The sequence below is a fragment of the Erpetoichthys calabaricus genome, chromosome 6, assembly GCF_900747795.2.
Source record: "Erpetoichthys calabaricus chromosome 6, fErpCal1.3, whole genome shotgun sequence".
Lineage (NCBI taxonomy): Eukaryota > Metazoa > Chordata > Cladistia > Polypteriformes > Polypteridae > Erpetoichthys > Erpetoichthys calabaricus.
In genome coordinates this window covers 157,252,260-157,278,448 of record NC_041399.2, presented here as the reverse complement: position 1 = coordinate 157,278,448, position 26,189 = coordinate 157,252,260, and the positions used below count along the sequence as shown (strand labels likewise).

Genomic DNA, 26,189 nt, shown 5'->3' with positions numbered 1-26,189 from the left:
TCTATGAGGGGTCTGGGCCTCCTAAAATCCACCACCAGCTCCTTGGTTTTGCTGGTGTTCAGTTGTAGGTGGTTTGAGTCGCACCATTTAACAAAGTCATTGATTAGGTCCCTATACTCATCCTCCAGCCCATTCCTGATGCAGCCCACGATAGCAGTGTCATCAGCGAACTTTTGCACATGGCAGGACTCCGAGTTGTATTGGAAGTCCGATGTATATAGGCTGAACAGGACCGGAGAAAGTACAGTCCCTTGTGGCGCTCCTGTGTTGCTGACCACAATGTCAGACGTGCAGTTCCCAAGACGCACATACTGAGGTCTGTCTTTAAGATAGTCCATGATCCATGCCACTAGGTATGAATCTAATCCCATCTCTGTCAGCTTGTCCCTAAGGAGCAGAGGTTGGATTGTGTTGAAGGCGCTAGAGAAGTGTAGAAACATAATTCTTACAGCACCACTGCCTCTGTCCAAGTGAGAGAGGGATCGGTGTAGCATATAGATGATGGCATCCTCCGCTCCCACCTTCTCCTGATATGCAAACTGCAGAGGGTCAAGGGTGTGAACCTGTGGCCTAAGGTGGTGAAGCAGCAGCCTCTCCATGGTCTTCATCACATGTGATGTCAGAGCAACAGGCCGAAAGTCATTCAGCTCACTAGGACGTGATACCTTTGGGACTGGGGTGATACAAGATGTTTTCCAAAGCCTCGGGACTCTCCCCTGTTCCAGGCTCAGGTTGAAGATGCGCTGTAGAGGACCCCCCAGCTCCGATGCACAGCCCTTCAGCAGTCGTGGCGATACTCCATCTGGACCCGCTGCTTTGCTGGCACGAAGTCTCCTCAGCTCTCTGCTCACTTGCGCTGTTGTAATTATGGGTGGGGATGTCTCTCCTATGCTGGTATCAGCAGAAGGATGTGTGGAGGGTGCAGTACTCCGAGGTGAGAGTGAGAGTGAGTTAGGGTGGTCAAACCTGTTAAAGAAGTTGTTCATTTGGTTTGCTCTCTTCACGTCTCTCTCGATGGTGGTACCCCGCTTCAAGCTACAGCCAGTGATGATCTTCATCCCATCCCACACTTCCTTTATGCTGTTATTCTACAACTTCTGCTCCAGCTTTCTCCTGTACTGCTCCTTCACCGCCCTGAGCTGGACTTGGAGTTCCTTCTGCACGCGCTTGAGCTCATGCTGATCACCGTCTTTAAAAGCCCTTTTCTTCTGGTTCAAAAGGCTCATGATGTCACTTGTAATCCATGGCTTGTTGTTAGCATAGCAGCGTACAGTTCTTACTGGAACTACAATGTCCATACAGAAGTTGATGTAGTCAGTAGTGCAGTCAACAACTTCCTCAATGTTCTCACTAAGAGATCCCTGCAGGATATCCCAGTCTGTAGTTCCAAAACATTCTCTCAGAGTATTCTCAGCCTCCGGGGTCCACTTCCTGAATGATCGTGTGGTTACAGGTAGGACTCTCACTTTTGGTTTATAGTGAGGCTGAAGCAGAACCAGGTTATGATCTGCTTTCCCAAGCACAGGCAGCGGGTTGGCGCTGTATGCGTCTTTAACGTTTGCATACAGTAAATCAATAGTCTTATTTCCCCGGGTGTTACAGTCCACATACTGGGAGAATGCAGGTAATGTTTTGTCCAGCGTCACATGGTTAAAGTCTCCAGCAATTAGCACAAGCGCCTCTGGGTGCTGCGTTTGTAACTTAGCAACAGCAGAATGGATGATGTCACTCGCTGACTCCACGTCCGCCCGAGGAAGGATGTACACGATGACAACAATGACGTGTCCAAACTCTCTGGGCAAGTAATAGGGACACAAACTTATGGCCAACAGTTCGATGTCCCTGCAGCAAGTGGAGATTTTGACGTTAACATGTCCAGAGTTACACCACCGTGTATTAACATAGAGAGCGAGTCCTCCTCCTTTGTGCTTCCCACAGGTACTTGCATCTCTGTCCGCTCTAACTGTGCTAAACCCGGGTAGTTCCACGTTAGCATCTGGGATGGTGTTAGTTAGCCAAGTTTCGCAAAAACACAACAAACTGCATTCTTTGTAGGTTCTGACATTTTTCACCAGCCATAATCAGCTATTGCATATGATTTCCATGTCTGTATGAATTATTAATTTGCTGCAGTAGTTTTCTTCCCACAGCCTATAGATGTGAAAGGCAAGTTTACTGACAATTTTAAATTGTCCCTAAGCGAATATGCCCTCTAATGAATTTGTAGCCTATTGAATTTTGTTTCCAAACAGATTAAAGCGTACTGCAAATGTAGGAAATAATAGAAAAGTCAGTTTAACAAAAAAGTTAGTGGATCACTTATTACAAAAACTTTTTGTAAGTGCACTGTGAGGTAGAAATCAAACATATTAATTAAAGAAAGAAACTTATCCTCTAACAGGACAAATTTGATGAAACCTTTTAATCACCTGCAGCGCCAAGCAGAGGAGGGAGCATTCTTTACAGTAGTCTATTACAACATGATGAGAATGGTCAGAGAAACAAAGGATAGAGGTTCATTATTTAAACTATTGAATTTACATAAACAGTCAATCAATGCATATATTTTATTCTGGTTGGTTCATTGGTTTACACCATAATGACTTATACACGATGAGCCAAAAAATGCCACATTTCAAATGTTTATTCTACAAAAACACTACAAGATAAAATAAATTTCAATACGACACAGGAAAGGGTATGCAAAATAGATTTTTTTCACTGTGTTTTAAAAATGATGTCTTCAAGGTGGTGGCTATCATTAGCGATGCACTCTTCGAGACAATTTTTGAATGCTTGAATGACTAGTTTGTCCATGTCAAGGGGAATAGTGGCGATTTTGTGGCAAATAGCGTCCTGGCGGGCTTCAAGGTTTTGAGGTTGGTGTGTGTATACCTTTGACTTGAGATATTCCCACAAGAAGAAATCACATGACGAGAGATAAGGCGAACGGAAAGGCCACCCGACATCTGCGTGCAGGGAGATCAGCTTCCCCAGAAACATCTCCCACTAAACTTGCATGGCTATAAAGGCCGTATGGGCTGTTGCTCCATCATGTTGAAACTAGGAATCCATCACATCCATTTCTTCCAGTTGGGGCCACAAAATGTTCTCTAGCATTTCAATGTAATGTTCTGAAGTGACCGTTACTCCTCAAAAAAGTAAGGGCCTATAATACCAAATTCTGCAACGGCACACCAAACTGTAATACGCTCACTGTGCAGGGTTCTCTGATGAAGTTCACAAGGGTTGGTTTCAGACCAATTGAGAAAGTTTTGCTTATTTACGCAACTATTCAAATGGAAATGTGCCTTGTCACTGCACATGACGATGGCATCTATCTCTACAGCTATACCAGTCTCTCTCAGTAAGTTCCTGCACTACCATCATTTTGTATGGATGAAAATTAATGTCCTCTGTGGGATATGGCCGGCCGTTCATCCCGGCCAATACCCCCAGGCCGCCAGATGGAGCCCTCCCTGCAACATGGAGGTGCCCCGAATTCCAGCAGGGCCTCATGGACAGTGGAGTTTTAATGCACAGCCCTGCTGGATACCATGGGGGCCACCAGGAGTTGCTGCAGGGAGGCCCAGGGATTTATATTTTCCGTATAGCCTAGAAGTATTTCCAAGTCACAGGAACGGAAGAAATGATATACTTCCGGGCTGAAGAAAAAAGAGAAGTTTTTACCTGACCCGGAAGTGCTGGATAATTCCGGGTCGAGGACTATAAAGAACTGTGGGAAATCCCAGACGGATTGAGCTGAGTTGGGAGGCAGGGTGGCTAAGTGTCTGGGAGATTGGAGGATTGTTTATTTGATTATTATTGAGTATAGTGGAATGGTGGTTTTTTGTGCACTTTATTATTATAATAAATATTCATTTTGGACTTTTATCTGGTGTCTGACGTCTGGTCTGAGGGTTCAAGGGGTCACGGAGACCCGTAAAACTGTCACACCTCATACAAAATCCTCAAAGACTTGTTTGAAATTCCTAAGGCAGAAGCATGTTTATATGCTGAACATCTAGGAGACTGCAAAATTGATGCCCTTATAGCTTGGTTGTTTTCAGACATTTGTAAAGTCTGAGGACAGCCTGGAGATTTTCTGTTTAATGTTGTACCCATCTGTCTAAATTTAGCCACCCACTGAAGAATTGTTTTCGTATTTGGGACGTCACTGTTAGGAGGAATGCTGAAGTGTGTTCGGAAAGCTCATTGTGTAGTGATGATGGATCTGTTGTTTTTGAAGAATGCTTTGACAGCGAAAGCATGATGCACACTGGACCAAAGCATACTGCCGACTGAAAATTAGAAGGGTTCGCCAATCCAAGGACCCTCACCACAACCCACTCGGCAGCTTCTACTACGCGCAATGACCTTGAGAAATGTGGTACTTCATTTTGGCTCACGGTGTATACGATAAAAGTCTATTTTATTATTTTCTGGTTCTTCTTATACCATTTGGGTTGAGCCACCACCCTTGAAATTTCTGTGTATATAACAATTGTCCATTATGGTTGTTCACAGGACATCTGTTGAATTCTTAGTCATCTTTCAGTACAATTTGTTGTTCACTTGACCTTTATCTGGTTTCCTGATATGACTGAACAGGTTTCTGACATTTATTAACCCTTTATGCTATTTCTTTAAGGTGAGTGCTATCTTTTGTTTGCTTCCCGGTTCCTCCCTGTGTGGATAGCGCTTTGAGTACTGAGAAAAGCGCTATATAAATGTAATGAATTGTTATATTTTAATATGGGAAGTATATCAAAACATTTTATCCTAAATCAAATTTTTCTTACACAACTGAATATTTTGTGGTCAGTTGTAAAATGATCTCTTTGATATTGTACTGTACAGAAAAGTTAGGTTAATTCACTAGGCAAGCCTGTGTGGATTTTGTCTGTCAGTATGAAATTATTTAATTTCTTTAAAGTTAGAAATTTTGTAAATATGAAAATATAAAGAGGAAGAAGATGAATGAATAGGAAGAATACTGCAGCATATTATACCTTTGATAATACAGGTCAAAACCCATTATAGCAAATACCAAAGTAACAAAAGTTTCAGAATAACAAATACTTTCTGTTGGCCCAGACTAAAATCATGTTTAACAGATTTTGTTTTAACAAAATGCAAATCTTAGTATAATGAATGTTTTTGACCAAAAATGGCGACTAAAGATAATAATGTGATGTAAAAAATACTTAATACTGTGCCTATACTTTCTCAGAGTCTCGGAAATCCTGAAACAGGCTGTATCTTTCTTGCTAGACCAAAAGAAAGTGACATCTGTTGTGAAATTTATGGTCTCTGGCAGTCTTGGTGAGAATTAAGGCGCGACAGGTATAGCCAAATTCTGAGTCAGTACTCCACATAGTATCCACGTGGGTAGTTGTGTTGAATGTGGATACTGTACTGTTCGAATTTCTTAGCGGTTCTCAAAAGTTTTTTTTAGCAATGAACAAAACAAGTAAGAAACTGCGTCAGTTTACACTGAACAAAAAAGGTGCATCTAACGTCTAATTTTCAAATAAAATATTTTTTGCAGTTTAAGAAGTGCTGTTTTTATGCAGGTATTGTCAAACTTGGGTCACAGAGTTGCACAAGAGACAAAAATGTGAGCCCAGATTTCCAAGGAAGATACAGGTACTTAATTATATTAAAAATATTAATATAAATATTTAATATAAATAATAAATATAAAAATGTATATTTTATATTAATATGAAAAGACTGCAGGTACAAACTCAAGTATTCTTTCAAAGTAGGAGCCGTGACTTCAGTACTCAAGCACACCAGTTGGGAGCCACGACACTGGGACACTGCTTTAGCTCCCATCTTCAGATTAGAAGAACACCAGTGGCTTGGAATCACCTCTGTGGCAGACCAGGAGAGTGTGAGGAAGAGCAAAAACCCGGTGTTAAATGTTCTAAACATCATGCGACAAATACATTACGTAATAAGCTTGATTCTGTAGAGGACAACCAATTAATTTGCCCTTGCTTTACTGCTTACCAGATGCAGCAGAGCAGCTATGGAGCTGTCCTTACACTGCTGCTGCTAGAAATGGTGCATTGCCGGCGACCCCAGTCACAATAGTATACATAAAACTGCTCAAAAAAATTAAAGGAACACACATTAGATCTCAATGAGAAAAAAAATTATGCTGGACATCTATACTGATATGGACTGGGTAATGTGTTAGGAACGAAAAGATGTCACATCGTTTGATGGAAATAAAAATATCAACCTACAGAGGTCTGAATTCAAAGACACCCCAAAAATCAAAGTGAAAAAATGATGTGGCAGGCTAGTCCATTTGGCCAAAGTTTTATTGCAGCAACTTAAAATCGTACTCAGTAGTTTGTATGGCCCCCATGTGCTTGTATGCATTCCTGACAATGTCGGAGCATGCTTCTAATGAGACAACAGATGTTGTCCTGGGGGATCTCCTCCCAGATCTGGACCAGGGTATCACTGAGCTCCTGGACAGTCTGAGATGCAACCTGGCAGCGCCGGATGGACCGAAACATTATGTCCCAGAGGTGTTCTATTGGATTTAGGTCGTGTGAGTGTGGGGACCAGTCAATGGTATCAATTCCTTCATCCTCCAGGAACTGCCTGCATACTCTTGGCACATGAGGCCGGGCATTGTCGTGCACCAGGAGCAACCCAGGACCCACTGCACCAGCATAGGGTCTGACAGTGGGTCCAAGGATTTCATCCCAGTACCTATTGGCAAACAAGGTGCCGTTGTCTAGCCTGTAGAGGTCTGTGCGTCCCTCCATGGATATGCCTACCCAGACCATCACTGACCGGTGGTATGAACCAAACAAAGAAATCTAGGCAGAGAAGCATCTTCCATTGCTTTCAATATATTCTGAGCATTCTCACATATAACAAAATTAACTTTGCTTTTAGGAATCTTCTGCTGTTGTAGCATTTTTTCAAATGCCACTCTAATAGCAGCAGGTGTGAGTGAGCTAGAAAGTTCTTACACATGTAAACTAGCTATCTTTAAATGAACATTAAAATGAATCCATTGAGCAGTCAAGTTCAAAAGTGACGTTGGGCTCACATTAGAGCTCCAGATTTCACTTGTAAAAGTTACAGAGGTTGTATTATTTCTGAGGATGGCTTGTACAGTATAAGAGATGACACAGAAGTGTACAAAGGTAGTGTTGCATCTGAAGAGAATGGTCAGCTTGGCAGAGTATAAAATGTATCCAAGTAATTGACTGAATTGCGGAATCTTTGACTTTCTACAGTAGAAAATGGCTTGTCATCTAAAACGATGAAATCCATTGTTTTATTCATATTACATTGCGATTTTTTTGTCTGCCATTGTAATATTTTTGCTTCTTTTCAAATAGTGTCATTACTGATGGCTGAGACAGATTTGATTTGTTAACAATTTTACTGCTTTCACTCCATTGTTGAAAATCAGTGTTCAAAGCTGAATGTCAAATCAAATTAGGTGGGCAACGGATGTTATACTGTTTGAAATTGGAAAAAATGAAATACAGTAATCCCTCCTCCATCGCGGGGGTTGCGTTCCAGAGCCACCCGCGAAATAGGAAAATCCGCGAAGTAGAAACCATATGTTTATATGGTTATTTTTAGAATGTCATGCTTGGGTCACAGATTTGCGCAGAAACACAGGAGGTTGTAGAGAAACAGGAACGTTATTCAAACACTGCAAACAAACATTTGTCTCTTTTTCAAAAGTTTAAACTGTGCTCCATGACAAGACAGAGATGACAGTTCAGTCTCACAATTAAAAGAATGCAAACATATCTTCCTTTTCAAAGGAGTGCAAAGCAAGCAGTCAAAAAAAAAATCAATAGGGCTTTTTGGCTTTTAAGTATACGAAGCACCGCCGGTACAAAGCTGTTGAAGGCGCCAGCTCACACCCCCTCTGTCAGGAGCAGGAAGAGACAGAGAGAGAGCCACAGAAAAACAAAGTCAAAAATCAATACGTGCCCTTTGAGCTTTTAAGTATGCGAAGCACCGGTGCAGCATGTCCTTCAGGAAGCAGCTGCACACAGCCCCCCTGCTCACACCCCCCTACGTCAGCGCAAGAGAGAGAGAGAGAGAGAGAAAGTAAGTTGGGTAGCTTCTCAGCCATCTGCCAATAGCGTCCCTTGTATGAAATCAACTGGGCAAACCAACTGAGGAAGCATGTGCCAGAAATTAAAAGACCCATTGTCCGCAGAAACCCGCGAAGCAGCGAAAAATCCGCGATATATATTTAAATATGCTTACATATAAAATCCGCGATGGAGTGAAGCCGCGAAAGGCGAAGCGCGATATAGCGAGGGATCACTGTACTCGCTTAGAGGTTTGATTCAAAACTTTTTTAAAACCTAGTAGGAGCTAATCAATAACATTTTAGAATAAGCACTTAAATTGGGGAAAATGATTTTCTACCCCTTTTTTTCTACTCTAGTTTTATTCTGGTTGTTGGCCTTGCTCTCTTTCTCATGGGTGGAGGTTGATATGAGTTTAGTTTTGTCAAGTTTGACTTGCTTGTTTGGAATGTTACTTGCTTTTAATAAATTCAATAAAATGTTTAAAAAAATTACTTATGCCAAACATCTTTTGTTCAGCCACAACAAATGTTATTGTTAGCCAGGATTACCACTGTGTCTGGGATTTGATTGCTGTTTAAAGTCTGTTTTGTTCATTATTGATTCCTTTGTTTATGTTACATTTGTTGGACAATTAGTTTCTATTTTTCTCTGTATCTTGTTCTATATATCATGTGTTTTGTGGGTGGCCCCTGGAGAGGCTAGGCCACCTATGTATCACCGTCAAGGAGCTACCCTGAGCCCTATAAAGGGAGGAGCAACCCACAGTTCCTTGGGTTTCTTTGAATGCACTTGTGGTAGTGGTGAGCTCTCTAGTGTGTTTTGCTATTTGATTATTTTGTGTACTTCTGGAGTTTTTTGACCTATTCTCTGTTTTTTGACTTTGTTTGCTGGATTTATGGTTGAGAGTTGTTTGTCTTGGATTGCTTCTGCCTTTTCTGTCAACTCCTTTTGCCGTATGGTTTGTGAAGCTTTATTTTATTATAGAGCAATTTTTTGTAAATAATTCTTTTATTTATAAAGATTATGTGTTGCCCTTTATGTGACTAGCTGGGGTTTTTGACGGTTTTTACCTCTTTAGTGGGCATTATGAGAATTTTTGGAACTTTTGCATTTTGGAAATTCTCATTCCTCATTTTTCTCATTAGCAATCCTGTCATTTTTAAATACTTGAAAGATACTAACAGACAACATACATTTTTTTCCATCACTTTCCACTTTTACAGCTTTCTGGTGTTATGCTTATATTCTGTGCCACAAAATCTTTAGACTGATTTGCCAATTACAAGCTGATTTCACATTAATAAGCAAAATCCATCCAATTTCAATGCTAGGTCGATCGATATGGTCACCGCTACTTGCCACTATAGCTGCACGATACTGTACAAAATCCTTTACTTTTATTTACAGAAAAGTCTGAGATAATTGTCTAGATTACCAAGGTTATACTTTGTATTCATTAAATAATATAGAATCCTAATTCAATATTCCCATATTTAGCATTCTCCTGCATTTAACATTTATTGGATGCTGCTGTTGAACATAAAAACTGCTGTTGCCTGAACAGGCTTGAGTCTTTTATGCTATTTTCACACTACAGCTAATGGTGATCTTTTGTAAATGTTAAAATTATTTTGGCAAGTGATCCAAACTTGATTTGAGTATGTACAGATATCTATCCTGAATATACCTCACATACTGCATAAAATGAATAAAAACAATTTTGTCAGAGATATGTATATGTAATAGACAGATGCTGGTTGCTTTATCATTTCACATCACTTCAGTACAGAATATCTGCAAATTCGTCAGCTTATAAAGGCAAGGAAGAAAAATTGGGAGCACAAATAACAGCTGTTTCTTTGAAGGCAGTTGCCACTGCTGTATCTGTACTTAGAAACCTGTGAACATGAGAGACGAGCCAGACAGGACTGGTGGAAATGAGATGTTGAGGTTTTGGAAGCAGGCTGTTGACTCTCAGAAACTTGTCTTCTGGTCCTGTTGGGGCTTTGGTTTTGCAAGATCTGTTCCTGTCAGAGTTTCTTCTCTTTTTAAAGTTCCTTTTGAATGTGTAGTAAACTGTATTAATTGACACCTTGAGTTTCTTTGCTATTTCTGTAAAGGAAAGACCTATACTCTTATGGGTTAGTAGGTTAGAATGATACAGTATGTCTGTCTTCCTTTGTTAATTGCCTTTTTCTCACCGTTATGATTGCAATATACAGTGCAATATTGTCCAAACAATGCTTCAGAGGGTGTAGCAAGACAGTTTGTTGCAACACTTCTTTGTAAGTAATCAATAAAAGCTGGAACAGCTGTAGGAATAGTTTGTATTAACGTTCAAGGCTTAATTCACTTCTATTACTGTAGAAAAGCTCTTAAGTTGTTAATCTTTAATCGTTAACTTTTTCCCTGAAACTGGCCTTTTGTATAACTCTGAAAACTGCATTATTGTTTAGTTTCCAGTAACCTAAACTTGTTTTTGACCTCTGGCAATTTGCCACATATTTTTGTACCATTTAACTGTACTTGAACTGCTTAAATTTCAATTAAAACTGGAAAAATATGATTCTCTAAAAATTTGACCTGTACTGTATACTGTACAGCCTAAACATTGGTTGAGAAGGCTTGAAAATTAAATTATACATCTTAATATTGTCAAGCTTGGGTCACAAAGTTGCACAGGAGAGCAGAGAGGGATTTCCAAGGAGTAAAAACTTGACTGCTGTACTGGCAGACACAAACACAAGACCCTTAAGACCCTTTCAGGTGAGGTCTGTGCTCACAGGAATCAGCTGTCAAATGTGACGGCTCTGCCCCCAACATCAGGTCATCTTGAGCAACTGAGTCTGCGACTAGGATTTTCTGTGAGCAGAGACCACCTGACAGTCAGGCAAGACTTACAGAACTGTTCGACATCCCTACCCATATTCAGCCAATAAAAACGCTTTGAGATGTGGTCTCTAGTTTTCTCAGTGCCAAGGTGACCGCCTAAGGCATGTGCATGAGCAATCTTCAATACTAGCTCCCTATGTTCAGCCGGGACGACCAGCTGTTCAATCAGTCTTCCCCCTCACCGTTGGAAATCACCCGGTAAAGGAAGCTACTTTTAATGAGAAAGTGCGGAGTATTGAAGGCGGGGGACTTGCAGTCCCTATAACAGGAGTCACTGGCAGCAAAACCATGTTTAACACTAGAATTACCAAAGCCTACGAAAAAACTTGTGGATCCGTCCCACTTTAAATCGCTTCGCACCTCTCCATCAGCGTCTTTTGTCCTGTAAATGTGTGGATAAGCAGCAAGCAGCCTACTATCACATCCCCCCACCACCGCACAGTTTTCTCAGCTCAAGTCTGTTTACCTGCGTGTCAGTTGCTTATAGTTGTATAGAGTGAGAAGTCAAGCAAAATGACACCTTTTGTAAATACTATATCGTTATTTGGAACGCATGCATTTTATGTGTGTTCCGTGTCTACAACAATTTATGTAAACACATCATTAAAACAGAAACGTTTTTCATGTTTTAGTAATAATTGTGAATTTCCCCCTGGGATTAATAAAGTATCTATCTATCTATCTATCTATCTATCTATCTATCTATCTATCTATCTATCTATCTATCTATCTATCTATCTATCTATCTATCTATCTATCTATCTATCTATCTATCTAATTGACAAAATGTAGACATGAAGTGTATAATGTGTGAAGCCTGAAGTCCTAATATTAAATAAACACTGTCACAAAAGGAACAAATATAACAGAACAAGTGCGCTTCTATTCAAGACTATAACTGCAGAAAAAGAACCTGCATTAGGGTGCGACATTGACACACATTTGCTACGACCGCTTTGGTGGCGCAACGTTATCAGTTGTTGACTGGTAATCAAAACTTCACGGGTTCGACCCCGGACGAGTCCTTTTTGAGAAGTGAGCTGCTCTTATTCTTACTATCTTAGAATAAAAACATACATTTGATTTCAGTCTGTAACAGCCGGTGTAAATTTATGATACTTGTAGAGGTTAGCTTTGTTTTTTTTTTTATTCAGTTTTATTCTCTCAGTCACGTTCACGATCCCCCCCCATCTGACACTGCTGTCGGAATACACATGAAATGCATGTGTTCCAGATAACGATATAGTATTTATAAAAGGTGTCATTTTGCTTGACTTCTCACTCTATACAACTCTAAGCAACTAACACGCAGGTAAACAGACTTGAGCTGAGAAAACTGTGTGGCGGTGGGGGGATGTGATAGTAGGCTGCTTGCTGCTTATCGACACATTTACAGGACAAAAGACGCTAATGGAGAGGTGCGAAGCGATTTAAGGTGGGATGGATCTATGAGTTTTTTCGTAGGCTCTGGTAATTCTAGTGTTAAATGCAAACTCTAAGGAGCTGTCAGCTCGGTGCAAGCACGCAAATTCTGCCTGCTCACTAGCCAGTGCCCCCAGGGAGGCCGCACGCAGCAACACCCTCTGAAGAGGCCGAAGGAGCGGTCGATGGCTCGAGAAAGGAGTCCTCACCATCCTCACTGGAGAGAGCGGGTTCAATTTCTAAGCCGGATCCCTGGCCATTTCTATCGGCCACCAGCTCCTCTCCACCCTCCAAAGGGGCAGTAAGCTCTGGAATAGATGCTTTGAAGTCGGCCAGGACTTGAGGGAAGAGGGCATTTTTTTTCCCAAGCAGCAAGGGCCAGGGACAGGAATCGGATATGGCAGTCCAAACTTTAAAATTTTAGAGGAAGTAACACAGTCTCATATACCTTGACATCAACACGAACACAGCGTTTACTCACATGCTCTGTGCCAGAGGAAGGAGGCTCCCGTAGCCAGTCACGTGTGATCACACAGAGGTCACTACCAGAGTCCAGTAAGAGAGGGATCTCCTGGACAGCTAAAATGAAGGACACCTTGAAACCGTCTTTCTTCAGAGACTTAGAAGGGACCTGAGAGCAACAGACCTCAGCTAAGCCAACCACAATGGACTGAGCAGGGGAGAGGCGTAATTCCCTGGACAGATGTCCGGTCTGGTCACAGCAGAAGCATCTGTGCTCAGACCCTGCTGTGAAGTTCCCTAGCTGCGTCTTCTACTCGGTGCGCCAACGAGAGGGCTTTCGACAGCAACATGACTGGTGACTGCCTGGAGGGGCAGGGGAAGAAGAGCTCAGGCCAGGACCCGAGGCTGAGGTAAAAAGATGCTGCGATTGCCCAGTGGAGGAGGCCAGCGAGTTGTAGAGGAGTAGGAGCCAGATAAGGGTACCGCTGTGCTTACAAGTGGCTTGAGCACCTTCTAGTCTATGGGCCAAGCCGAACAGTGAGTCAACATTCTCACTGTTCTTCAGCTATCCCAGACAGCTGCAATAGGGCAATAAAGGTCAAGCTACCAGAGCCAGAATGAACATCCCTTGGCAGGGGAGCTCGTAGCTGTACGAAGAAGAAATTGTTGTTTCAAGAAATCATAATCACCAGGGGCCTCATGTATAACGCCGTGCGTAGAACTCACACTATAACATGGCGTAAGCACAAAAGCGGGAATATGCGTATGCACAGAAAAATCCAGATGCAGGAATCTGTGCGCACGCAAACTTTCACGTTCTTCCACTACATAAATCCCGATCAGCGTGAAAAGTAACGCACGTGCACGCGCCTTCTGTCCCACCCCAACTACTCCCAGAATTATGCCTCTTTGAATATGCAAATCTATATAAATAGCCTTCTGTGAAAAGACAATGGGAAAAGCACGGGGGAAAATATAAGAATTTCAGTGAATACCAAGTGGAGGCAAAGGAAAAACGTACTATTTGTTGGTTTAAACAGTGGTATAATCAACAAAAGTTGATCGAGTGACATAGTGTTAGAGAAACTCGAAAGCTCAAGTTCACAAAGTCACACAGTGCCCGAAATAAAAAAGAAGTCACATATCAAAGTCGGTGTGAAAAGGCGACTCGTAGCGGACCATCTGAGTGTCATATGAAAGCTTATTAGGGTACAGAGAAAAAAATAGGCACACAGTGGGGAAAAAAGCACGAAATGTCAACTTTAATATTGAAATTTCCACTTTAATCAAGTAGTTTATTTTGTCATTAAAGTAGAACATCATAAACTTCATCTTAAAATCGTTTATTTTACTAGTTTCTCAAGTAGCACGTTAAATGCTTTGTTCTGTGTTTGATCTTCTATGTGCTCTATGTGTGTAAATCACCACGTGCTTCCGTTCTTTCTCTTTCTCCGATAGGACACAGAATCCATTGCATTCGTGATATTACAGCTCTCTGAATAATTAAAATACTGAGATGTATACGTGATATCTTTTTTATGATGGTAGGAATGAAAGCATGTTATTAAACATGGGAACACGGTGGCGCAGTGATTGTTCATATCTCACGCAAGAGGCAGAAGTACTGTCTCTTTCAAACGTACTAACCTCCAATTCATGTCCTTACTTTTCTTTCTCCAAATACCCAATCGCCACACAATCAGCTCTGTAATAGACGTTAAGCCAGGGGTAGGCAACGTCGGTCCTGGAGTGCCACAGTATGTGCAGGTTTTTGTTCCAACCCAGTTCCTTAACGAGAACTCAATTATTGCTGATGAAGCACATATTGCTTAAGTGACATTTTAATGCTTCATTTTAGTGGTCTCGCTTGTTAAGGTTCTCCAACCTTAATTGCTTATTTCAATCTTAAACTGCTGCATTCAGTGTTTTAATTGCTCCTTATTAGCAATAAGATGTAAAACAGAGGTAGGCAATGTCGGTCCTGGTGAGCCGCAGTGGCTACAGGTTTTCATTCAACCCAATTGCTTAATTAGAAACCAATCATTGCCAATCTCAGACCTTATTTAATTTTATGGCTTGTTAGTCTGTGCAATGTAAGGCTTTTATATCGTAGATTTTTTTCCTTTCCAAGGATATCATCCAAATGATTTGAAGCCTAAAACAGATCATTTTCAGTCTGTCACATTTTTCTATTAAGTGTTTTATTAAATCAAACCGTGCATGATGAACACACACAGATGTAATTGGAAAAAAGCTAGCTGGAGAACTGCTGGCTGCTTTGTCTTTTACATCTTATTGCTAATAAGGAGCAATTAAAACACTGAATGCAGCAGTTTAAGATTGAAATAAGCAATTAAGGTTGGAGAACCTTAACAAGCGAGACCACTAAAATGAAGCATTAAAATGTCACTTAAGCAATATGTGCTTCATCAGCAATAATTGAGTTCTCGTTAAGGAACTGGGTTGGAACAAAAACCTGCACATACTGTGGCACTCCAGGACCGACGTTGCCTACCCCTGCGTTAAGCCATCTGTGAGCTTAGAACGCCGATTCTTCAAAACTTTTAAGGAACATTGAAATATCTTCGTAGTGCATGTTTAATTATTCTATCCGTTTATCCTTCCAGTGTCGCGTCAGCACCAGCAATAATACAGCGCAAGGCAGGAGCTATCCGTGAACTAGCTAGCGCTGCGGCACCGTGTCCTCACATGTTTAATTATTAACAATACTGATTATTTAAATGAAGTTAAAGTTTTATCTGTATACTATAAGCAATATATTTTGCTGCATTTCATCTTAAAAATGATATCGTCATCATACGCGCTTTATGAAGTGGCGCAGGTTGTGCAATATTATAACTGTAGTGCAAGTTTACAGTGGGGTACCGGTAATTGTACTTATAAGTACAAACAGTTCTACAAGGAGCACTTGATGGACTGATTGAGTGCGTTTATAGTTCTTGGGATGAAACTGTTTCTGAAACGCAAGGTCCCTACAGGAAAGGCTTTGACGCGTTTTGCCGTGGTTGAGGTAGTGTGTGCTTGAAACTGTATACCGGTAATTCTCTTTCCGATCAGCTGCTGCTGTGATACCCCACTCAGATACAGTGATATAAATACTCCAAGTGGTGCAGTGAGAGTAATATGGAAAAAGATGATCCGCTGTGGCAACCCTTAACGGGAGCAGCTGAAAGAAGAAGAAGATGCAGTGAGCGTAATAACGCTAAAGCAGTTATGGTATTTGGAATACTATGGCTATTCCCTGGACCATTATATTGCTGCAGGTTAATTACAATCAGATGCATTACACTAATAAACAATATGCAGTTAATTTCAGTGTATTTATAAAGCTGCGTCAGGAATGTGGGTCTAAGAAAGAAAGGGTGACCACACAGGAACAGCAGCACTGCTTTGACGCTGGGTGCCGCCAGTCTGCAAAACCGAGTGGAGAAATTGCGTATGCCAGGGTATGAGGTACCGTGGAAATGTGCATGGCTTTACGCCAAGTTTAGGTTTTATACATCGCGATTTGAGCGTGGAAACGTTCGTACGCAACATTTCTGTGCGTACGCACCGTTTATACATGAGGCCCCAGGTCTCTCAGGAGGGAGGTTTTGCAAGACCAGCAGGGCATCCACAGACAGATGTGGGGCAATGATGGCAACCCAGTTAAGTCTGTCCCAACGCATCAACGTGGCCGTCTGCTCAAAGCTGAGGAGGAAACTCGCTGGATCGTCTGTAGGGCACAATTTCACAAGCAGGTCCCTGGGAGGGACAGTGGGAAGAGGCGGCAGGTTCTCCGGGTCTGCTGGAAGGGGAATGTGTTGAGGATCCATTTGTGCAACACCCCACTTCTGGCACCACTTGTTAAGCTTGGATCACAAAGTTGCATAGGAGAACAGAGAGGGATTTCTGAGGAGTAAAAACTTTATTTCTCTACTGACAGACACAAACACAAGACCTTTTCAAAGTTGGTCTGCACCTACAAGAAATGTTTGAAGCTGCCAAATGTGATGGTTCGGCCTCCGACTCCAGGTCAAAAGAACACAAAATCTTCCTTTTCAAGTGGGTACAGCATCTCTGGAGCTGCGACCGGAGCAGAGGGGGTCTGGGGGAGAGAGGACAGGAGACTGAGACATTAAGACAGGTGTGGCTCTGTCTTTTAAATGTTCGAAGCCCTGGAAGCCTGTAGCTGATCCTGCATAGAGGATGGTGAAGAGTGTGCAAGAGTTTGTTTGTTTGTTTCCCACTAAAACACTTTTTAAGAGGGAGTTTCTGAAGAGCTGCCACATTCTCAAGCGGTGGCGGTCACAGTATAATCTTGTTTATTATGGCACTAAAGTGTTGTGAAATGTTGTATGTTAGTTGGACATGAAAGTAAGAATTTCACTGTACCCTATACATGTGACATTACTACTACTCTTGATGTACAGTATGTTCTCGATTTTTACTAATGTATAATAATATTTATTGTTATAATATGTTCTATACAGAAAGGGGCACCTGGTACTATCTGGGATGGGAACACTGCCTAAATTTTGAAATGAAACATACTGTACAGTCTTCCCTTGCATAAATGTGTAATCTGTACAAAATTTGGTGGAGATATTTTCATGTGTTTATTTATATAGTGAACAAAGACACATACAAACACATGTTCAGCTTTATATGTTAGATATACTATATTTTTGTCGAAACAAGTAAAAGGTGAGCATGTTTATATTTATCACAGTAAATGTTATAATTATTTAAGGTTTAGTCACATTGCTGACATTCTTTGCATTCCTGTGCCTGAAATGTCCTAATATTGACTTCAGATAGCACATTTGCAACCTTCATCTATTTCTTAAGGGGATCTATTGATGCTTTGAACATTGTGTGAATTATTCTGTTTAACTCTCCTCAGCTTCTTCCGGAGAGTTGTAAAAATTGGAGTGATTGCCCAGAATTACTGTATGCCTAACTGTGAAAATAATGGCTATATCTGATGTTAGCTTACTACAGGGATTGGTTGTTGCTGTAAAATGCAGCACTCTTTCCAGTAGTTGTAGCAGAGGAATAGGAAATTATATGGCTTTGGCTCTTTTCAAACAAAATCTCCTTCTTCTGTGTGATGTGAAACATCATATTTTCTGTATTCCAGAGTTTGTTGAATTTGAGCATAAAAGTGTCAAGGGGATTAATTATCAGGAAGACAATAAGCACTAATAACTTCTGTATCAGTTTTTACATCAGCACTCAGGATTTTAGAAGACAATTCTGCTTTATGTTTCATTTGATTATCATGTTCTAGTGTTTTAAGTCGTTCCACAGTTATAACTCCTTGATCTCACACACCAGAAGTTTATTATGAAGTATTTGGTAGTCAGTTCCTAAAGCAGTTATTCTTCTATAGGCAGTGATCCCTGTTTGTTTCAGTTGTTTCATTTGGGTCATGACCATATACTCCACATCAGTTGCGCTCCAAACATTTTCATTTTATTCTCAATTTATCTTATTTTATTCTTTGTGTTAGCTTCTCTTTTTTCCTGTTAATTTCTATGTTTTCAACACATTTAGTTGAGTGTACCTCCAGATCTTTTATTCGTTGAGTTGTATAATTTCTGCAGGTTAAAATTCACTTCTGTCATTGTCTGCATATCCATCCAGAGCACAATTATCAGCTTCCTGAAGTTGAGAGCAACCTTTTTTTCTGTGCAGTGTAGTGGTGGCATCTCATAGCTAGTTCATGTTGATGCTGGTTTATATGTGTGTTTTGGTTACAAGCATAGATACTGATATACCACTGGTTTTGTGGTATAAACATAACTAGATGTCACTCCCAGCCTTTATTCCACATTTCCTGAAGTCTGGGTTGGACACTGTGCAGGATTCTGTGGAGTCTTCTGCTTCATTGACCTCCAATGTGCTATAATGATTTGCTTACTCTGACATCAGCATCTCTTTGAAGGTCTTTTTGTTTTCTTAACATGCTGCTCTGTACTTCGCACAAATTCTACAGGATTTTTAAAATACAAGACTTATCATATATTGATAAAAAAATACAAAAATAGCACTACTGCCATTGGGGTACCTTGGAGTGCCATATCTGACCATGGATGAGACCTTTTTGTAGCAAATAGTTTTAACATTTAATATATGGCTCTGCTGTTTATAACATTTATATTTTTGCTAGTCAAAGTTCTATTTAGAGCTAACTACAAGTACATTTTTGCTTTTGGCTTTAATGTAAGAATCAGTCTTAAATTATATTTGTTGTGCTATAGTAATCAGTATAACTCATAATTAATCAAAAATGAAGTGTAAATTCCAAACAATATGAAAAGATTAAAGATTGCTAACAGCAGGGTGCCTTATCTTATTCATTTGATTAACTTATTTGAAGAACATGGGAAAAGCTGAAGTTGTTCAAACATTTATGGAGTATACATAACTCTTACTCTTTTCTAAAAGGTACGTTCTAATGAAGGTTGCATAGAATTTTCTGGTACAGCGTTTTATGCTTAGCCATAAACTTTATAATTACTGTATGTTTAATTTTCATCATTTGTTGACTTTTGCTACTATTATCACAATTTTTAAACCTTGTAAATTTATATAAGCGTGTAACTGAATTTCTGTTTATTTAACAGCTGCAAAACATGGATGTTTCTAATCAGCTAGATATCAAAATTGAGCAGATGATAAAATCTGAACAAGTGTGTCAGGAAAATGTTGAAGAAGTCCATTCTTTAAAAGATATACTGGCAAGGTATGATTTAATACTTCTTTGTTAATACAAAAATTGTTCCAAGCCCAAAATGGATAAAAATCAATCTGTTTAAATCTGCTAATAAACTATCTTATTATTTTGTCACTGTTAAAGTTGTGACATTAGGTAAAACACACAACAAACTTTAGTTCTTGTTTTCACTTTTTTATTTAAAAACATACCCTGGTTCAAAGTTTTATGAAGTTTAGGGATATAGAGTGGGTACAAGAAGTGCAATTACTGGATTTGGATCAAACAAAGTATTTGTGATATATAGGCATAGAGCTGAAGTAAGCTATTATAATTTTTTTCAAATAAGTGGTAAGTGTACCAGCATTAGATGAGAAAGGTGATTAAGAGTAAATAAAGATATATAGTACATTAGACACTACAGTATTTCCCAAAGCAAGCTAGTGACACATCCATCCATCCATCCATCAATATTCTTAGACTATAACATCATGTCTTTGTAGTGCAGGCAAAAATCCCTGTGATCACGGGAAGAACAATCTTAACTCAGCACAGAAGGCACCTTGTTTGTCATCAAACCAAACTGAACATAGTACTTATAGGGGCGGAACATCTCTAAGCATTAGAAATAATTGAAGAAATTATAGGAAATAAAGAACAGTACAAAATAAATAATGTCATTAGAGTTCTGTAAATTCTGGATTATTGTATGAATGAGCAGTGTTATATTGTATAATTGAATTACGTTGCTGAAATGTAAAGGAGAAAGTTTTTGTTTTTTTGTTGCCATTTCAATGTAAAGAGGCAAAATGGTTCATTATGGGTTCATAAGCTTATAAAGTAATTTGTGCTAGTGTGAATATTATTATTATTGCTAATAATATTAATGATAATAAAGCTGCTGTTATCTAATTTGCTTCTCAAAACAATATGTGAGGCCTGTAGATATCTTTAAACATTTACAGTTTCCTTCATGAGTATAGTTGATGCAAATGTTTTAGCATTACAGTTATATTATACATTATATAAACAGTTTATATAAGCATAGTATAAAATGAATTCCTAAATTTAAAGTGCAGCAGTCAAAATTTCAATAGTATGGCTTGTTTTTTTTTTTTGTTCAAGCCATGGTAGCAGCAAGCATATGCACTAAAGAAGGTGTTACAAATCTGAGAAAGAAAACAGCAGTGTTGTTATCATATGTGATATTTTCAAGATTCTCTGGTTCTGGATGATTGCATCTGAGACCAGCTATGTTTATGCATCCATCCATTTTCTAAACCCACTTGCTTGGAACCTGCATCAAAACTCCACAAAGCCAGACACAATAATATATGTTTAATTTTTTGGAAATAGTGAAAAATTATTGCATTGAGTGACATTACAGGCAACAGACTGGTGGGTGCGATAATACTTGACATTTTCATAGATTAGTTAGTAGACAACAAAGAGTTACATTGTAATAAGAAAAAGAAAATATCTAGACTGTAATCAAAGCAACCAATTGGCCTTACAAGCTCATGCCAGCCCTACCAAAGATAACACCTATGCTTTAAATAATCAGAGGAAGAAGGAATTGGCAGAAAGCTACCAGTGTCATCAAAAGAGAAGATTACTGTAAGTCAGGTGAATTGAACTTCATGATGAGCTTGACAGAAAAGACTTCTTCTTTTTGTCCTCTTTTCCCACCTCTACTTTAGAAGATAACCATGAACCTGTTAATATTAAGGTAATGCCTAGCAACCTGCCGAAGAATTTGCGCTACTCCAGTGTCTAGATAGTTTATGCAAATGTTTTAGCATTACAGTTATATTATACATTATATCAACAGTTTATATAACCATATATCCAGAGCCTTTGCAAATATAAGACTAAATTGTCATTGAGATGCAAATTTCAGTGTATTTAATAATAATAATAATAAACCCTCCAATTTAGGATTAGAATAATGTTTATTCTTATATATTATGAAAGGAATCTAAAGGAGGTTGGTGACAGGAAGGGCATTCTGTCTTAAACATTTCTGCTTCACTGCTCCCTTAATGATGACCTAAAAATAATCTACAACCTGTAGTACTCTGTGGACGTCCCTGCCTGCTTTTCTGTCAAACAGAAAGTTGAGGAACTCAGTTGAACCTCTGACAAGTGAAACCTGAGTCCTAGACCTGATGTACTTTGGGGAGGATGGTTTGATGACAGGGGAGATGAAAGTAAGGTATTGGGTAAGAAGTATGAAGTAGAGAGAGTGTAAGGATTCTGATTTGTAGTGCTGAGTGTATGATGAGAAAGTAGGGAATACTGGTAGTAGTGCTGAACAGGAGACGTTTAGATGTGTGCTGTGTATTGCAGATGAGATGGAAAGGCAAAGGTGTGGAAATTGTAGATGGAAAATGTTTTTTCTGGCAGATGAGACGCGATTGCAATGCTGCAATTGGTGTTCTTGTATCTGAAAAATGTTCGATATAGTGATTTTTTAAAGTAATTATTGGTAGATGACTGAGGAATATAAACCTATGGTTGGGAGAAACGATGAAGAGAAAAATTAGTTATGGGACAAGCTAATGGAGCTGACATCTGAGATGCATCAGTGGAAGGTGTTTATGAAGGATGGTGACTAGAATGGGCATTTTGAGGCTAGTGCTGATGGTTATGAATAGGTTCATTGGATAATGTTGAGGTTGAGATTATTCTGGAGTTTTTTTTTTCTTGAGATGAAAATGGTTGTGTGCATGTTTAAGAAAGTGGAAAACTATTTGATGACACGTCAGTGTTTGGTGCTATAACTAGGTTGCAGGGCTATTTGTTGATGAGGAAAGTTCATCGTGACATGATGAAAAATGTGAAGGTGATCTGTAAAGAAGGTTGTGTATCTATGTCACTTAGGCATAAATCTTTTAATCAGAGATGCAAAGAAAAGTAAGAGGAAGTATGTACCTAGTCTGAAGGTTGAAATTTGAATGTCTAGATAAATTTACCAAAATACTGCTAGCAAGTGAATAAAGTTTTAGAATCCTTAAGTGCCGTAAGCTAAAAGAATGTATGGTTTGAAAACAATACAAGAAGCTGGACAAAAGGACCACTGAGGAAACATTGTGGTGTAATACTTTGGTAGAGATGGCAATTGAATAAAAGAGAAGGTGCCATAAGGAGTGGCAGAAAGTAATCGGGTGATCTATAAAGAAGCAAATGAGCTACAGACTAAGGAAAGAAACAGAAATGTTTTCAGGATTGAAAATTAGATTTCAAAAGGAAGATGTATGATGGTTGGAGAGTAAGAGGCATGAGGCATGCCTTGTGTTGTATGCAGTAAAATGTTGTGAGGAAGACAATGGCGGGATGCATAATGTTAAGTGTAAGAACTTCTGCAACTTAAGTGACACCTTCAGTGCAGATAGCAATGTGGTCACAGCAGTAATAGCTTAGGTGTGAGATGCATGAAAGAAGTATACATGGAGCTGTCCCCCATTCAGACTTCTGAAGTCTTTCTGTCTCTTCTTTTGAAAGATAAAGTTTTTGACAGCAGTGTGATGAGTAATATGCTTCATTGGAGTGAGACAAGGTTGATAAAGGCAGAACCTAAGGCAAATCTATAAAGTAAAGAAATTAATATGATCAGATGGATATATGGATTGTTACAGAGTGAGAATATGACAAATTTGAGTTCAGATATGGACTTGGTGTGGAGCCGATTTATTTTGTGCTAAAAAATAGAGATAATGGTGGTTCTAGCATGTGGAGTGAAGGAGATTAAGAGGTATACAGATAATGAGGTAGAGGTGAGGAGACCAAAGAAGACATGTGTAGAGATGGTGTCACATGATATGAAAAAAATGGTTTGAGCCCAAAAATTGCCCTAGACCATGAACTGGTTGAGAAAAAGATTTGGAGGGCAACCAGCTAATGGGGTAAATCCTGAAAATGACTGTTAAACTGGAGATGATGATATACTAATAGTATAATAATCTTATGACCTGCTGATCACCTCACCAAATATCACTTTTAATACTAGAATTACCAGAGTCTACGAAAAAACTTGTAGATCCGGCCCACCTTAAAACCGTTCTCACCTCTCTTTTGTCTTCTAAATGTGCCGATTAAGACGAGCAGCGAGCAGCCGGCTATTCCATCCCCCACCGCTGCAGAATGTTCACTAAGTTTTCCCAGCTCATGCCTTGTTTGATTATCTGGGAGTGACTGAACTGCTGGAGTTTTAGAATGGAAATAATAGATTGTTATTTGGAATACACGCATTTCATGCGTGTTCCGTTTCTACAGTAATCTGTGTAAATACATTGCTAAAACAGAAACTTTTTCATATTTTAGTAATAAATGTTACAAAATGTAGGCATAAACTATAGAATGTGTGAAGCCTGAAGTCCAAACATCAAATAAACACTTTCACAAAAGGTTCAGCGATGCTACAACACTTTCCGTGGCTTAACGCTAAGATTTGCTGACTTGGAGCACAGCAACCCTGCCGTGCCACAGAGACGCGAGATCGATTCCCAGCTATGAAGAAAGTGTTTTTTTTTTTTGCCTCAAACGGACATATAATTTATAAATTGGTATGCACTGTAAATCGTTAAGTTTAAAATGTTGATCGTGGTTGTTTCTGTTGATTGATTCATGCTTTTTACTTAGAGTCAGAACAGGAGCTTGTTCAGCTTATTCAGCTTCTGATCTGACTCAAACAGCGCCAGTATAACTTCACACCCAAACTGACGCTGTTCGTTTTCAAATAATATTGCATTACTTCGACGATGTTTTCTGATTGGTACTATTTGCGTCATAAAATGATTTCTTCAAAACGTCACATATATTTGTCTTTCTTTTTTTAAAATGTGCGTTGTAGCACTCAGCAACTGGCCACCTGCATGTTCTTGCGCACACTGAATAAGACAGCGCTATATGCAATCATCAGATTCAAATGTTAACAGTTATATAGCATGGAATGGAAATCAGCAGTTCTTAGCATTGCACCACACACGCTGTCATATCAACTACCTACTGTAACTTGCTTTCTTTTTTCTTCGGTTATAGTCTTAAATATAAGTGCACTTGTTTTGTTATACTTTTACATCAACATATGTTCCTGTGTTTGAGCTACATGGGCATGCTCAAAAAATACACGTATAATGCCACGAAAAGTGCATGCAGACACTTCAGTTCGCAAGCATTGGTACGACAATGCAGTCACAAGTACACTGCAGAGCTATAGCGCGTCTTTATGTGAAAATAGCAGTGTCAGATGGGGAGTGTCTGATGATTGCATATAGCGCTGAAGTTACTACTCTTTGCTATGCTTTCCTCTGCATGTCCTGGAGTACAAAAGAAATAGCATACAGCAACATGTGGAGACTGGCAAGATTGTGGGAAAAAAACACGTGGTCGTATGTATCGTGATACACTGCAGAGCTATAGCACGTCTTTATGTGAAAACAGCAGTGTCAGATGGGGTGGGGTGGGTGGGGGGGTGGTAGGGAAGGATCCTGAACGCGACAGAGAATGAAAAGTGAGTTAAAAAAAAAAACAAAGCTAACCTCTGCAAATATCATAAATTACACCGGCTGTTACAGACTGAAATCAAATGTATCTTTTTATTCTAAAATAGTAAAAATAAGAACACTTCACTTCTCAAAAGGGAGTCTTGCAGGATCGTATTCGTGACCTTCTAATTGCCAGTCAGCAACTGATACTGTTGCACCACAAGTCATAGTAAATGAGTGTCAATGTCGCACACCAAGGCGGCTTTTTTTGGTGGCAGCTTTTTTTTTTTGTACCTTTTGTGAAAATGTTTCTTTGATATTTGGACTTCAGACTTCATACATTATATAGTTTATGCCTACATTTTGTCGTTTGTTACTAGAATATAAAAACATTTCTGTTTTAAAAATGTGTTTACACAGATTACTGTTGAAACGCAACACACATGAAATGCGTGTGTTCCAAATAACGATTTATTATTTCCAGTCTAAAACTCCACTTTACTCCCAGATAATCAATCAAGGCATGAGCTGGGAGAAGTTCGTGTACGTTCTAAGTCGGTGGGGGGATGGAATAGCCGGCTGCTTGCAGCATGTCTTTATCAGTACATTTAGATGACAAAAGACGCTGGCGGAGAGGTGAGAACGGTTTTAAGAAGCGATTTAAGGTGGGCCGGATCTACGAGTTTTTTCGTAGGCTCTGGTAATTCTAGTGTTAAATTTTCCTATCACATAACATTTTATTGCAATTACCTATTTTTCAGATTTCCTCTCATATTATAAGTATATCTATGCTGTACTACAACTGGAACATCTGTGATGATCTAAACATAGTTGCAGAGCTACTAGGAATGCAGTTTGGATATGCCAAGTACTGTTGTTTCATTTGCAAATGGGACAGGCCTGCTGAGTCATATTAAAAATAACTGGCCGCTCCTTATGCATTTGGATCAAGTAAAGAACAGCTTTACACATAAACCACTTATTGCGCCAACAAAAATATTTTTGCCTCCTCTTAATACAAAATTTGGACTAACGAAAAGTTTTGTGAAAAAAAATTAACAAGGATGACGAAGAATTTTGAGACAAATGTTTCAATAAATGATACCCAGA

At 39.5% G+C, this 26,189-nt stretch overlaps 1 protein-coding gene across 2 annotated transcripts in view; it reads left to right on the top strand.

Moving 5' to 3' along the window:
* Nucleotides 1-26,189, top strand: part of fyco1a (FYVE and coiled-coil domain autophagy adaptor 1a) — a 600,194-nt gene that overhangs the window by 94,927 nt on the left and 479,078 nt on the right. For both annotated transcript variants that reach the window (XR_007935327.1, XM_028804043.2), the window contains exon 11: nucleotides 19,505-19,623. Coding sequence is in view for 1 of the 2 variants with exons in the window: in XM_028804043.2 (XP_028659876.2) it covers nucleotides 19,505-19,623 (119 nt within the window). In the remaining variant the exon portion in view is untranslated. The remainder of the gene's footprint in view (nucleotides 1-19,504; nucleotides 19,624-26,189) is intronic.